Here is a 15,471-nt window from a genome sequence, read left to right on the forward strand (position 1 = left end):
TGTGAAGGCGTCTCGCCCCAGTTGGCCTGTTTCTGGGATCTCATGGCAGGCATATTCCCCAAAAGCAGCACCCAGCAGGGCTGTCCCCGGTCTCTGAAAGTGATCGGGTGATCCATGAGCAGGATAGCGAAGCCGCAGGCAGCAACCCTACCTGGTCCAGAGTTCAAGGGAGAGAAAAACACGCAGTGAAGGGCCAGGAGCCTGAAGAGATCAACACAGAGGGGCACCTGCTCCAAGCCTCCACGGTGTAGCTGGGGGCAGGCCTCCAGCAGACACACACACACACACACACACACACACACAGGACACCTGCTCCGATCCTCTGCTGCCAGACTGTGGCCATCAGTAGGACATCCACTGAGGGCTCCCGGACTGTGAGAGGTGCAGGCTGGGCTGAGGGAACCCCACCCCCCAGTGCATGAATTTCGTGCACCAGGCCTCTAGTTTTCTTATAAGAACAAGAGCAATCAACTTAATCTATCTATACTAATAAAAGGGTATTATGCAAATTGGTCATGATGCCCTCACAGTCACGACCAGATATGCTAATTAGTCACGACCAGTATGCAAATTGACCATCACTCCAACACACAAGATGGCCGCCACAAGATGGCCTGCAGGGGAGGGCAGTTGTGGGCAATCAGGCCAGCAGGGGAGGGCAGTTAGGGGTGATCGGGCTGGCAGGGGAGGGCAGTTGGGGGTGACTGGGCCTGCAGGGGAGGGCAGTTGGGGGCAATCAGGCCAGCAGGGGAACATTTAGGCGTCGATCAGGCTGGCAGGGGAGTGGTTAGCGAGTGAGCAGGCTGGCAGGCAGAAACCGTTGGGGCAGGCAGGCAGACAGGCGAGCGGTTGGGAGCCAGCAGTCCTGGATTGGAGAGGGTGCAGGCTGGGCTGAGGGACACCCCCTCCCCCAGTGCACAAATTTCATGCACCAGGCCTTTAGTCCTATCTAATAATAGACAAACATGGTAATTGACTGTACCTTTGCTACGCCTCCCATTGGCTAATCAGGGCGATATGCAAATTAACCACCAACAAAGATGGCGACTAATTTGCATACTGCAGGCAGGGCCGGACAGTGCCATCTTGCCTGCCCTGCCGCCATCTGGGCCTGCTATGTGCAATCCTGGGCGGGGGGCATCCCATGTGCGACCGGACCTGGGGTGGCCGGGCGGGGCAGCAGCGATCCGCCGGCCCACCGGGGCATCCTGTGTGCGATCCGGGGCGGGGCCCCAACCCCCTGATCGGCCCTGCCCTTTGCACGACCGGGAGCGGCGCCCCAACCCCCTGATCGGCCCTGCCCTGTGCTTGACCGGGGGCGGTGTCCCAACCCCCTGATTGGCCCTGCCCTGTGCGGGACCGGGAGTGGCGCCCCAACCCCTGTATAGACCCTGCCCTGTGTGAGACCGGGGGCGGGACCCCAACCCCCCGATCGGCCCTGCCCTGTGCGCTACCGGGGGCGGCGCCACAACCCCCTGACCGGCCCTGCCCTGTGCGCGACCCGGGGAGGCAGGGCAGGCACCTAGGGATTGGGCCTGCCATCTGCCAACCGGGGAGTGGGCCTAAGCCAGCAGGTGGTTATCTCCTGAGGGTTCCCAGACTGTGAGAGGGCACAAGTGGGCACCCCCACTCCCCGCAAGTGCAGAAATTTTGTGCACCGGGCCTCTAGTATAATAATAAAAGTATAATATGCTAATTAGACTGGACATCCTTCTGGACGTCTTTCCGGACAAAGCCTGGGCTGTGAGGGGAGCTTGGGTCCCGGGTGCCAAAAGGAAGCTGGTGCTGGCAGCCGGGGGAAGGAAGGCCTACTGTTTCACGAATTTCGTGCATTGGGCCTCTAGTAGTGTTATAAATGGTATTGTACCAGTCAATATGTTAGATACTGCAAGAAGATGCTTTTGGGGAAGAGGCTTTTTTAAAAATTATAATCCACTAGAATATTACTTCCTGAGGGCAGTGATTTTTGTCTGCTTGTTCATTGCTGTAACCCCCAGTGCCTAGGACAGTGTCTTTTATGTAATAGGGACTCAATAAGTATTTTTTGAATGAATGTATAAATGAATCATGGTTTTGTATAGAATTAGGTAAACTACATGGTAGATTTGTTCTAGATACTTTTCATTATAAATATTGATAAGAACCATGCTGTACAATTTTTATAGTGCAGTTTTGCTGGCACAGTATATTTTTCAACCTTTTTTTTTCTAGAAAAGTTTATTTTTGAAAGATTATTTTCACTGTGTATAGAATTCTCAGTATGGTAGCTTAATATCGTCATAGTGAATAAGCAGAGAGAATTTTGTTGAACACCTCATATCAAATATTATAGTAAATGCTTTATATATATTAACTTCATTTAAGTAACTTGATTAAAGCCCCTGAACTTAGTGATGATGTATTGCAGCTTCCAGATTTAAGAAATTGCTTTGAAGAATTACATGTTTTTTGTTATAGACATTAATCAGATATAACCCAATGCTTTTATAAATACTAAAAGAAATGAATCATTTAAATACACACTACCTTTAAAAATGTGGTATCACTAATTAAATAAATGTGTGGAAGGAAGCCTGACACATTTTAATCCATTTAATATTCTGCAGATAAAGGGTAGTATGTGAATCTCAAATAGGGATGAATTAATAAATACTTGAAAACAATCCACTGTGAGAAGAAATCTCAACACTAGTATATATAGTCAGAAATTATCTCATGTAGTTAATGTTGAAATATTTTTACTAATAAATTTGAGATATTTTCACTAATAAATTCTTCTACAAATAAATTAAGTAGCTTTCATATCAAAGGCTGTACATACTTTCTTCCAGATGAGGAAAATAAGACAAGTAAAGATAAATTATTTTCTCATGGTTAAAAGCTAACTTTAAGACTGTTGATCTTATGGCCTCTTAGGCCAGTGTATTTTAATCATTTAGGGGTATCTTGGCAAGATTTATGTTGACAATAATACATCCTAAAGTTTATGAATAACTTTACTTTTGAACTGTTTTCCCTACAAAAGTAACACTATCTCACTGTCAACATTCAGATTTGCTTCCTTAAGTGGGACATAAAATGCATTTGAAGCTAATGTGCTTGGATTCTATGTCATTGTCAAACTAATATATGTTATGTATCATATCCTCCACTCACTTACTTATTTATTTAAAAATATTTTTTAGTACCACTAAGTACCAAACACTGCTCTAAGTACTTGGCATACATCAGTGAACTAAATGGACAAAAGTCATGGAGTTTACATTTTTGTAGGCATGGTTCATACAATAAACATATACATAAGCAAGCATCCTATATAATAAAAGGGTAATATGCAAATTGACCCTAATGGTGTAACTACTGGTCACTATGATGTGCACTGACCACCAGGGGGCAGATGCTCAACGCAGGAGCTGCCCCCTGGTGGTTAATGCGCTCCCATAGGAGGAGCTCCGCTCAACCACAAGCTGGGCTGAAGGCTGAGAGCGCAGCAGCGGTGGCAGGAGCCTCTCCCACCTCCTCAGCAGTGCTAAGGACATCCAACTGCAGCTTAGGCCCAATCCCCTGGGGAGCTGGCCTAAGCTGGCAGGTGGACATCCCCTGAGGGCTCCTGGGCTGCCGGAGGGCGCAGGCTGGGCTAAGGGACCCCCACCCCCCAAAGTGCACAAATTTTTGTGCACTGGGTCTCTAGTTTATTATGGATAGGGAAAAATTTTATAACTGCTCTTTAAAATCATGCTAAGGAAAATTACATAGACAATGACTTGGTTTTTAACTTGATTTATTTTTGTTAATCCCATTTTTACTATAACAATAAAGTTTGGAGAAACATTCTCTCCAAAACACATAGTTAAAATGATGCTATTAATTAAGAAAGTGACCATTTTTGCTCCTACAATAATTTCTTGCTTTTTACAACTCATCTAATAGCAATAGTGCTGTGAAATAGAGTAATTTAATATTTTGGCTTTTTGATGATGGTTTATAAAAACCTAAAGTACTTTGTGTAACAAAATTTATTTTTCTGTAAATCTTTGTATTCAATTTATGTTATACTTTTGCTGGCTTTGAATATTTATGATCTTTTTTTTTGTAATTCTAGGTAAAATGTTACAGCACATCTTTTTATTATTTAAATGATTCTTGTTTGGAAAGCTCTTTATTTTCCTTTATTACAGGTATCTTCCTAAGTAAACCTTTACTATGAAGAGAAAGATATAAAAAGTTTTAATATCTTATTGGTATAGCTTGGAATTAAGTAGGGTATATTTTCAGCATATGGTATGATAGCATTTTATAGTGTTAGATATGTTGTCACAAACATTATTAATTCAAATTAATTCAATTTTAATACTTCTTTTGTTAACTTAATTAAATTCATCCCTTATCATCAGAGTGGATTCATTTTAAAAAAAATACATTTTATTGATTTTTACAGAGAGGAAGGGAGAGGGATAGAGAGTTAGAAACATCGATGAGAGAGAAACATTGATCAGCTGCCTCCTGCACACCCCCTACTGGGAATGTGCCTGCAACCAAGGTACATCCCTTGACCAGAATCAAACCTGGGACCCTTCAGTCCGCAGTCTGACGCTCTATCCACTGAGCCAAACCGTCCAGGGCTGGATTCATTTTTTAAATCTGTTTTTAACCAGGAAGCCCTGAATATCTGCATTTTTTTCTATAACATGAAAAGTAGACTGGATCTTTTACCTGGGATGTTGAATAGACTTTACTTATTCTTATGTTTTAGTGAATATATGGGGGTATGTGATTAGAGGAGCAGGGTTTTAGAAAGGATTTTGAGACAGAACAGCGAGTGGTCAATAAAGAGAGTGTTCTCAATAGACTTAAGAATAGTTATTAAAACAACACTTGAAACAGCAAGTTTTTTCTTGGATTATTGCTTTTTTACTTAGTTCTCAAACAATTCTCAGTGAATATAATTCTATTTCATTCTTTGTTTTAGCTATTGTGATCTAGTAACAATGAGGAAAATAGTGTAGGAATAAATGGGAAGGAAGTAGAATGTTTCTAGGACCTCATTTGAAGAGATTTTCTTCTCTTTAAATATTTAGTCATTTAAAATCAATTGAGATTTGAAGTTCAAAAGGAGAAAAATGGCAGCTCTGTGCTCTAATTTTCTAAGCCTCTTCTCCAACTTTTCTATCTAGTCTTTCATAATTGTTTAATTAGTGGTCAAGTTTCCATCATTATCAATCTTGTATATAGCAAATATTTATTTTCTCTCTTTTGTTTTATAAGGACCTATATGCCTGGAGATAAGACTTTTCTTATGTAGCTCTGGAAATATCAGATATATCTTTGCTTGCAAATTTTTCCTTTGGGGAGAAAATTGTTTTGTTTCCAAAGGGAATTCTAAGCCTAATCATGGAGAAATGACAAATGAAACCCATAACCAGGCTTGAGAAAGCATGTGCATTTGTAGTTTAAGATGGATAGTCACTAAGACTTAACTGATATTAGACTTCTATTGCAATTGTTGGTATTTTAAAATAAATTTGAGGAAGAAGTAATCTAGCCTAATCCATATGAACCTTTGCTGTGATGTTTGGAGTGGTTGCCAGCTTTTTAATGGCCCTGATAACCTTTGCTTGGCTAATATGTTTGTCATTTTAGAATTTATCCTAAAAGTGACAATTTGCCTGTCACCTGCAAACTTAAGTGGTAAAATGGCTGCTGAGCAGGGAGATGAAGGGAGAATGGAGTTGAGATCTTGTAGGAATGAATTCACTCATAAAGAGAACATGTTTCTTTTCGAGATAATGGAAAGATTAACTCAAATTATATAGTTGAATACATTTTGCTTAATTTGATTGATTATTCAAATATACAATCTTTTAATCTTCATATATGACCTGTTGCACAATGATATAAATAAGAAAGTAATGTGATAATGGAGCTTAGAGGACTTTCAGGCTTAGAGTTAATTTATCTGGTAGAGCCCTGATGTACATGGTTGATTTAATATGCAGACCTAAAAGCTTTTGCTTTTTACTTCTTATTATTGGCACTTAAGTTATTTGCCAGCCTGTTGGCCAGACAACACCAATGTGTTTCCTTTAACTCCATGAATCTCAGCATATGCTATTTCTATATATCCTAAATAAATACATATCTTACTCTTTCCACAGCATAGAGTCCATGAAGCACAGGACAATAAAGCTTCCTACTCATACCAGAAGACCTCTTTGAAAGATTCACCACAGCACTACCAGAGACACTAATTTGTCTGAATCATCATGTGTTGAAACAGCAGAAGGCTACTACCTTTGCACTAACAGGAAACAGTTAAGATGTTTGTGATTCTTTGAGCTCCAGAAAGCTAGGGGAGTGAGTAGAAAATCTGAAAATGCGGCCATGGACTGGTTCCTGGCGTTGGATTATGCTCATTCTTTTTGCCTGGGGGACCTTGCTGTTTTATATAGGTGGTCATTTGGTACGAGATAATGACCACCCTGATCACTCTAGCCGAGAACTGTCCAAGATTCTGGCAAAGCTTGAACGCTTAAAACAGCAAAATGAAGATCTGAGGCGAATGGCTGAATCTCTCCGGTAGGTTCTAAAAAACTAAAGGAAGAGTGATGAAATATTGTAATTTGCTTTTAGGTGCAGGGTTTCATTCAGCTATTAAAAAATACTTAATTATTTCTATAAGCTATTTTTACAAAAATTTAAATATCTTAATAAGGTACTTTTTATACCAATCTCTGTTTATTTAATATAGAGAATTTCTCAATAGTGGCTAATGAATTTTAATATAGAAAAGCTATGCCATTTAATTTATATACTTATATTTCATTTATAATTATCTTTGGAATTTTGATACATTAAATGCAAACTTTATATGATTTAAATTAGTGTATATTAAATTTTTTATCATATTTTATCATATGGACTATAACATAAACATTATCATTGAGAGGCTGAGCTACTCTATAACATTAAAATAAAGAAACAAAAAAATTTATCTTTAAATAAAATAACTGGATCTAGAATCTAGTCTATTAAAAAATGTGACGTGTATCTGTTAGAAGATAGTCCAGATGACCTTGTGCCCATGTTTGGTGATTAGTTGGGGCCATCAGCTGGTTCCCTCCCATATGGCTTATCCAGCTGGACAGCCCAGGTTTCTTACCTTAAAAAGGCAAGAGCAGGAACTGAAAGTCCTCTTGAGGCCACACATCAGAAGTTGCACACTGTCACTCTGCCGCATTTTGTTAGTCTGTGTCAGTCAAAGGGCCACTCTACACTAAGGAAATGAAGGGAGGAATTGCAGAGAATTTGTAGCCATAATTAATTCACCATTCTCATCTCCAGAAATAATGTTGGATAGATTAGATTAGGTCAAGTCATAGTGGTCCTGAACAACCAGAGTTTAGTTTAGACTTGGTTGATAGATAATAGGGAGCTATAGTGTCGCTGAGGAATGACACAGTGAAAATGTTTGTGGAAGATTTAGGTTTTCAAATGGATTTGGGGCATGTACCTGACTGGAGTGAAATTAACTGGGAGACACAATATTATTCTAGGCATGAGGTGATGCTGATCTAGATTAAATTAATTAATATATGGGCTTATTTACTCATGTTTCCTACTTTTATTTGGCTTTTTCCAGATACCTTTCTTACTTGTTAATTGCCAGGACATTAAGTATACATGCAGTAAGCTTTCTTTTTAAAATTTAGAAATCATCACGTTCTTGGCTTGCTATTCTATAGAATACCTTTTCATGCTTCATGTTTGTTTTGTCTCAATGTTTAGTAATGTGAAATTGCTATTAGTTCACAGAATCTTTGCATTTGGGGATTTGAACCTGCCACTTTGCCTCTCAGTTAGAATTGAAATTTAGGAGAAAACATCTGGAAAATTATTGAAACTTGTTCAGAAACCCCTTGAGTAGTGAACTTCAAACTGGACAGATGGCAGAACTGGACAGGATTTATAAAATATAAAGAGCACTTAATTGACAGCTTTCCTCTTAACTTAAATCCTCATTTTTCTAGATTAATTAATTTTGAGAATACCACTTTTTAAAAATTCAAATTTGACCTTATGGCCTATTAATAAGGATTTTATGTTTCTTTTGCTTTTTGTTTGGTCCAGGAAGGTAGAAGAAACTTTTTCTGGAATTTAGTTGTCAGCCCTAAACTGTAAATTTACAAACCACAAAGAATGCATAATTAAGTTATGATTACCTGTTTTTCTGAGTTATGTAGTAATCTTTCCAAATATATTAGAGCTAAAGCATGAAGCTTCTGGTGGGAAAATTTGTCCCAGGCAATAGAAATATATGGAACAGTGATATGGGCAGAAAGAAAACTGATGTGGTTTTTCACAGCTCATATGTTACTTGCTCTGTTTGAGAAGCTGGTATTAGAAAGTGGGGGAGATGTCTTTGTTTCTGTTGATTGATTGGAGAATTTGCTCTAGGCTCTCTTCTCTGTAACTGTTCATCTCTCATATATAGACTGATGAGCAAGTGAATGGATTGGAATGCATAGAACACTTGCCATCTATCTAAAACCTTTCATTATATGGTTTTATTTTTGCAACTCTGCATCCATTATTTCTTATGCTATCAAGAATATCTTGCCCCGATGTGGCTCAGTTGTTGAGTGCCTACCTATGAACCAGGAGATCATGCTTCCATTTCTGGTCAGGGCACCTGCCTGGGTTGTAGGCTCAATCCCCAGTAGGGGACGTGCAGGAGGCAGTCTATCAGTGATTCTCATCACTGATGTTTCTATCTCCCTTTCCCTTCCTCTTTGAAATGAATAAAAATATATTTTGAAACAGGATATCTTAATATTTGTGTGTTTTTTTTAGGTGATAATATTGTAGTGAGATTTTTAGTCAAGATCTCTAGCTTTCCCAGCCTGATAATTAGATGCTTTCTTCCTGGAGTTTGCATTAACGTTTTAATATATTGCTGGATTAAATTTGCCAACGTTTTATTTTGGATTTTTTCTATGTTAACAAGACATGTTTAATGTAATTTTTCCTTCTTATAATGTTGTTTGGGTTTTGCTATCAAGGTTATACAGGTTACATAGTCCAATTCTATTTTCTAAAAGGGTTTGAATAAAATTGGTATTCATTCTATTTTAAATCTTTGTTAGAATTTCATTAGTGAAACCATCTGGGCCTGTAGGTTTTTTTTGTTTGTTTTTTGTTTTTTGTTTTTTGGGGGGAGGGGGTTAAGTTTGGGTTTGGAAGGGAAAGGGAACATGTGGGAAGGTTTTAAATTCTGGAGTTGATCTTTTTAGTTGTAATTATACTATGTGGATTTTCTGTGTTTTTCTTCCATTAGTTTTTGTAAGATGTATTTTTTCAAGGAATATGCCCATTTTATCAACATTTTCAAATTAATTAGCATAAAGTTGTTCAATAATGCCTTTTAAATTTTCTTCTTATAATATCTGTAGTAATTCCCCTTTTTCATTCGTGTTTTCTCTTTTTATCTTGCTAAGAGTTTATCTATTTACATACCTTTTCAAAGAACCAATCTCTAGTTGTTTTTCTCCTTTTGTATGTCTGTTTTATTGATTTCTACTCTTAGTTTGATAATTTTCTTTCTTATAGTCTTTTTGGGTTTTATTGCTGTTCTTTTTAAAGTTTATTCAGAAAGAATTTTATATCATTGATTTAAAACCTTGCTTCTTTTTAAATACATGTCTGGAAAGTTTTAAATTTCTCTCTAATCAGAGCTTTAAGTTGCATCCCACAAGTTTGACAATGTTCTATTTTAAATGTCATTCAATTAAAAGAATTTTAAAATTTCTATTATGATTTTTTTCCTTGACCTACAGGCTATTTTGGAGTGTGTTGCTTAATTTCTAAGTGGGTTTATTCAGTTTATCTTTCTAATTTTTATTTCTATTTTGTTCTTCAACCATCTAAACTTATATTCTGTATCATTTTAGTTCTTTGAAATTTATTAAATGGCTCAGCAAAAGACACATTGGTGAATGTTTTAGGAAAAACGTATATTCTGCTGTTGTTTGGTCTGCTCTTCTGCAGACCCAACAATTAAGTTAGTTTGGTTAATTATTGTTAATATTTTCTAAATTAATATAGATTTATTTATTTCTATAATCTGCTTCTATCAGCTAATTAGAAAAGTCTCTGACAGTGGTTGTATATGCACTTCTGTAATTATTTGGTGAATGTAAATTTCAGATTATTTTATTTTCTGTGAATTGACCCTTTAATTATTATTAAGTTTTTTTATTAATTGTCATAATACTTTTTTTGGATATAAAGTTTAATATATTTGGTATAAATATTTCCATACCAGCTTTCTTTTGGTTATGGTTTGCATGGCATATTTTCCTCATTTTTTTAATTTTAACCTTCTTGTGTCCTTATATTTAAATGTAAATTTAAATATTTAAAATGTTTCTTCTAAGAATAGGGCTGGATTTTATTTTTTTGTTCAGTGATAACCTTTTCTTGTTCACTTTAATATAATTGCTACGTTTAAGTCTACCACATTGCTTTTTTTCCCCTATTGACCCATCTTTCAATTTCTTTTTAGTTTTTCTTTGTTACTTTCTTTTGCATTGATGGAATTTTTTATTGTTATTCTATTTTTTCACTTATAATAGACGTTTAGTTATACATTTTAATTTATTTTCTAAATTTATTCTTTTAATCTCATATCACAAGGCTACGAAAATTTCAGTCTGTTTTAACAGTTGCTCTCTAGCCTCCTTTGAAGCCCCAGAATTCATTAAGTGGTCCATGGAGAAAAATGGGTTTGTGTTTAGTGAGTTTGCAGTTTCCGAATTTTCACACCATCTGTGGGACCCAAGCCTGTGCTTCACATTGTGCCTGGAATCAGCAAGTGCTCCCCAAGCAAGAGCATGGCTTATTACAGACTACTGTCCTGTGGAATTTTAGTTAATATAATCATGCACTTAGATGCCTCACATGGCTTTTTTAAAAAGTTACATTTAAAAGTTTTTTGTATTGTTGTTTTTACACAAGAATAGGGTTTGCCATTACATACTACATTCTACTTGGAACTAAAAGTACTCTACCTGGATTGAAAATGGTTGAAGTTCACGTATACTGATGTTGCTGCCGTAGAGGGATTTCCATTAGTTCCTGAACCTAGATTCCTGGAGATGTTCTGATTCTTGCCCTTTCTAAGACCTGGTTCTTCCGGTTTTAGCTTTTTCTCCCATTGTACCTCCCACTCCCCCCATTCCCGCTGTCCCCAGTTGAGTGGTAAAGAAAAGGAGAAATTTAGTTGAATTGGAAGATTTTAACTGTCACCGTATTCTCTGCTTCATTGACTGATTTAGTGAATCTATTAAGAGATCAAGATGAGATTTAGATAGATTGAATTTGATGTGTTTGTTGAAACTATTCAGTAGAAAGTTGGAAAGTGAGTCTAGAACTCAGGATGAGAAGGAAAGATACTTTTGAGGATCATTCACATAGAAGTAATTGCCAGAAAATGTGTTGCATGAAGTAAAAACTCCTCCATTCATCTTAGATGATCCACAGTTATCATGGAGAGGAGTAAGTTTGAGAATAGTATTAACACACCCGTACTTGTAGGACCAGCAATAGTCTAACATGGAAGGAAATTTCATTTTTCTATGAATTTGCATTTGGAAAAGTAAACTGCACCTGTTTTATGGTTATAGTAATTGGTTATGTGGCACATAGGCATAGGATCACATTTTTTTTCACACTATTGTCATTGGTAGCTTTTATGGGGGGCTGAACCTTAGTAAGAAAATAGTGCATTGAGAATGTATTGCTGTTTTCATCATCATATATTGTCATCTTAATTTTCTTATACTCAGACACACACACACACACACACACACACACACAATATTTAAAATCTTAAGTAACTAGTTGAAAAAAATTTAAATTTTTATATGTGGAAGAACTTTTTCTTCCAGATATTAATGCCATATAGGCAAAGTGAATTTACATTAAATACTTTATAAATTGTAAGTATTGAGTTTAGGGACTTGATTGAACATTCTTTACATTTTATCCTTTATTCTTTTATCCTAGTATTACTGATCCGATAATGGCTGTAAGCATTTCTTAATAATTGAAGTCCCTCCCTATCCATGGTTTCACTTTCAATAGTTTGTTACCTACAGTCAACCGTGGCCAGAAAATATTAAATGGAAAATTCCAGAAATAAACAATTATGTGTGGTTTTGAGTAATGTGATGAAATCTCATGCTGTCCTGCTTTGTCCAGCCTGGGACGTAAATTTTGTCCTACATATGCATACTGTATATACGACCTGCTCATTAGGCATTTCAGTTATCAGAATGGTTATCAGATAGAGAGAGAGAGAGAGAGAGAGAGAGAGAGAGAGAGAGAGAGACCATATCCACATTACAGTACTAGAGGCCAAATGCATGAAAATTCGTGCTAGAGTAGACCTTCCTTACCCTGGCTGCTGGCACTCGCTTCCCTCCAGCACTTGGGACCCGGGCTGCTAGCACCAGCTTCCCTCCGGCACCCAGGCTTCCCTCCTTTGGCCACCGGCAGGCACCCAGGACCCGGGCAGCTTCCCTCCTCCAGCCACCCGCAGGCACCCAGGTCACGGGCTGGCTTCCCTCCGGCCCCAGCTTTGTCAGTAAGGATGTCAGTAAGGACGTCTAGAATGACATCTGGCAGATGTCTGGTCTAATTAGCATATTACCCTTTTATTATTATAGATATTGTTATACAAATTTGTATTTTATTAGTTATTTATAAATTAAACTTTTTCGTAGGTATGTGTGCATAGGAAGCAAACATAGTGCGTATATGGGGTTTGGTACTGTCCCCAGTTTCAGGCATCCACTGGGGGCCCTTGAACATATGCCACATGGTGGGTAAGAGGGAGACTACTGTAATTTCAGCAAATATGCCCTTGGTGACTCATGTGTTTCAGTGTCACTTGATTTATAAGTGACACATAATCTGCTAAATATTTAGAAAAAAGCTTGCCTGGACAATTGATCACATTTCCTTTAGTAAACTTTCATTTCATTATGAAGTTGTGTTTTTGTTTTGTTTTGTTTTTATTGTCTAAAGTTTTACATATGTCTCCTTTTTCCCCAATTGACCCCCCCCCCCCAACCATTCCCACCCTGGGCAAGCCCCCACTGTCCCAGTGTCTGTGTCTATTGGTTATGCTAATATGCATGTGTACAAGTCCTTTGGTTGCTCTCTAGCCCCCCCCCCCCCCCCCATTTTTCTCTGGAACTATTTTTTTTCCTCCAAATATGTTGGTCATTTTATCCCACAAATGAGGGGGAGAGATATGTGATATCTTTCTCCAACTGGCTTATTTCGCTTAGCATAATGCTCTCTAGTTCCATCCATGCTGTTGTTGCAAATGGTAAAAGTTCCTTTTTTATAGCGGCGTAGTATTCCATTGTGTAGATGTACCACAGTTTTTTAATCCACTCATCTGCTGATGGGCACTTAGGCTGTTTCCAAATCTTAGCTATGCTAAATTGTGCTGCTATGAACATAGAGGTGCATATATCTTTTCTGATTGGTGTTTCTGGTTTCTTGGGATATGTTCCTAGAAGTGGGATCAATGGGTCAAATGGGAGTTCCATTTTTAACTTTTTGAGGAAACTCCATACTGTCTTCCACAGTGGCTGCACCAGTCTGCATTCCCACCAGCAGTGTAGGAGGGTTCCTTTTTCTCCACATCCTCGCCAGTACTTGTTGTGTCATCGCTCAATTAATATTTGCAAGGGCATACAATGGAGTCAAGACAGTCTCTTTAATAAATGGTGCTGAGAAATTTGATCATGCAAAAAAATGAAACTAGATCACCAAATTATACCATACACAAAAAACAAACTCAAAATGGCTAAAGGACTTAAATGTAAGACGGGAAACCATAAAAATCCTACAAGACTCCATAGTCAGCAAAATAGCAGACATATGTCGTAGCAATATCTTTACAGACACAGCTCCTAGGGCAGTGATGGCGAACCTTTTGAGCTCGGCGTGTCAGCAGTTTGAAAAACCCTAACTTAACTCTGGTGCTGTGTCACATATAGAAATTTTTTGATATTTGCAACCATAGTAAAATAAAGACTTATATTTTTGATATTTATTTTATATATTTAAATGCCATTTAACAAAGAAAAATCAACCAAAAAAATGAGTTCGTGTGTCAACTCTGACACGCGTGTCATAGGTTCGCCATCACTGTCCTAGGGCAATGGAGACTCAGGAGAAAATAAACAATGGGACTACATCAAAATAAAAAGCTTCTGCACAGCAAAGGAAACCATCAACGAAACAACAAGAAAGCCCACTGCATGGGAGAACATATTTGCCAATGATATTTCTGATAAGGGTTTAATCTCCAAAAATTACAGAGAACTCATACAACTTAACAAAAGGAAGATAAACAATCCAATAAAAAAATGGGCAAAGGATCTAAATAGACACTTTTTGAAAGTGGACATACAGAAGGCTGAAAGACATATGAAACCATGCTCAAAGTCACTAATCATCCGAAAGATGCAAATCAAAACGACAATGAGATACCATCTCACACCTGTCAGAATGGCTGTCTTCAACAAATCAACAAACGACAAGTGCTGGCGAGGATGTGGAGAAAAATGAAGTTGTGTGTTTTTTAAGATTGTCATATAGACATTTATAATTCATTTAGGTAAAATCATGAAACAAAGTAGTTTAGTTTGATAGATCAGTATTCTAAACAAAGCTGTCTGAAGGGGAATAAGTATAAAAACATTTCAACATATTAGAGTTAGCTTTTGAATTACAATGGCTTGAAGGAAGTATAGTATAAAATAGCACACTATGCTTTTCTTGTTAATGTTATTGCTGGTTGAAATAAAATAAATTTGATTTTAATCCAGTCCTTTTGTGCTTTTAAAATGTATGCAAAAGCTGTTGCTTGGCAGAGGTGATTTACATCAGAAAGTCATGAGATTCTAATAAAGTTTAGAGAGAAAGGTGTACTTAATCAATATAGAATGCTATATGTGCAAATAAATAAAGACAAAAGGGACATCAAAAGTATAGTTTAGTGTTAATTTTCATTTATATTCAATGGCACTTCAAAAATATTCTCTTTTACCACATGATATGTACAGAAGCTAAGTCATTTTTCTGCAAATCATTGGCAGAAGCAGAAATAAAATCTTCTGAGGAATTATTTAAGTTGTATCTAATTTTCAGTACACTGCCAACACTGTCATTTTTTATACCTTTTTAAATTTCTCTTGCTTTAAGAGTTAACTCAGTACAGTATGTTTCTCTAGCCTACAGAGAATGACAGGATGTGCTGTTTCATATTACAGTTACTTTTGGTAATTATTAAGTGTGATCAGAGGTTTCCATATATCAACATTAGAAATGGCCATTTGAAGCATTACCCCTCTCTCTCTCTCTCTCTCTCTCTCTCTCTCTCTCTCTCTATAT

General features: G+C 37.4%; 1 protein-coding gene across 6 annotated transcripts in view; it reads left to right on the top strand.

Annotated features, from left to right (window-relative positions):
• Nucleotides 1-15,471, top strand: part of FUT8 (fucosyltransferase 8) — a 221,624-nt gene that overhangs the window by 100,039 nt on the left and 106,114 nt on the right. For 5 of the 6 annotated variants that reach the window (XM_014457787.2, XM_006090977.3, XM_023755817.1 and 2 more), the window contains one exon: nt 6,156-6,576. In XM_014457787.2, the coding sequence (XP_014313273.1) occupies nt 6,374-6,576 (203 nt within the window). In that variant the 5' untranslated portion in view covers nt 6,156-6,373. Of the gene's footprint in view, nt 1-6,155; nt 6,577-15,471 lie in introns of those variants that run through there. The other variant, XM_023755819.1, reaches the window with a different exon arrangement.

The sequence above is a fragment of the Myotis lucifugus genome, unplaced genomic scaffold (assembly GCF_000147115.1).
Source record: "Myotis lucifugus unplaced genomic scaffold, Myoluc2.0 scaffold_85, whole genome shotgun sequence".
NCBI lineage: Eukaryota > Metazoa > Chordata > Mammalia > Chiroptera > Vespertilionidae > Myotis > Myotis lucifugus.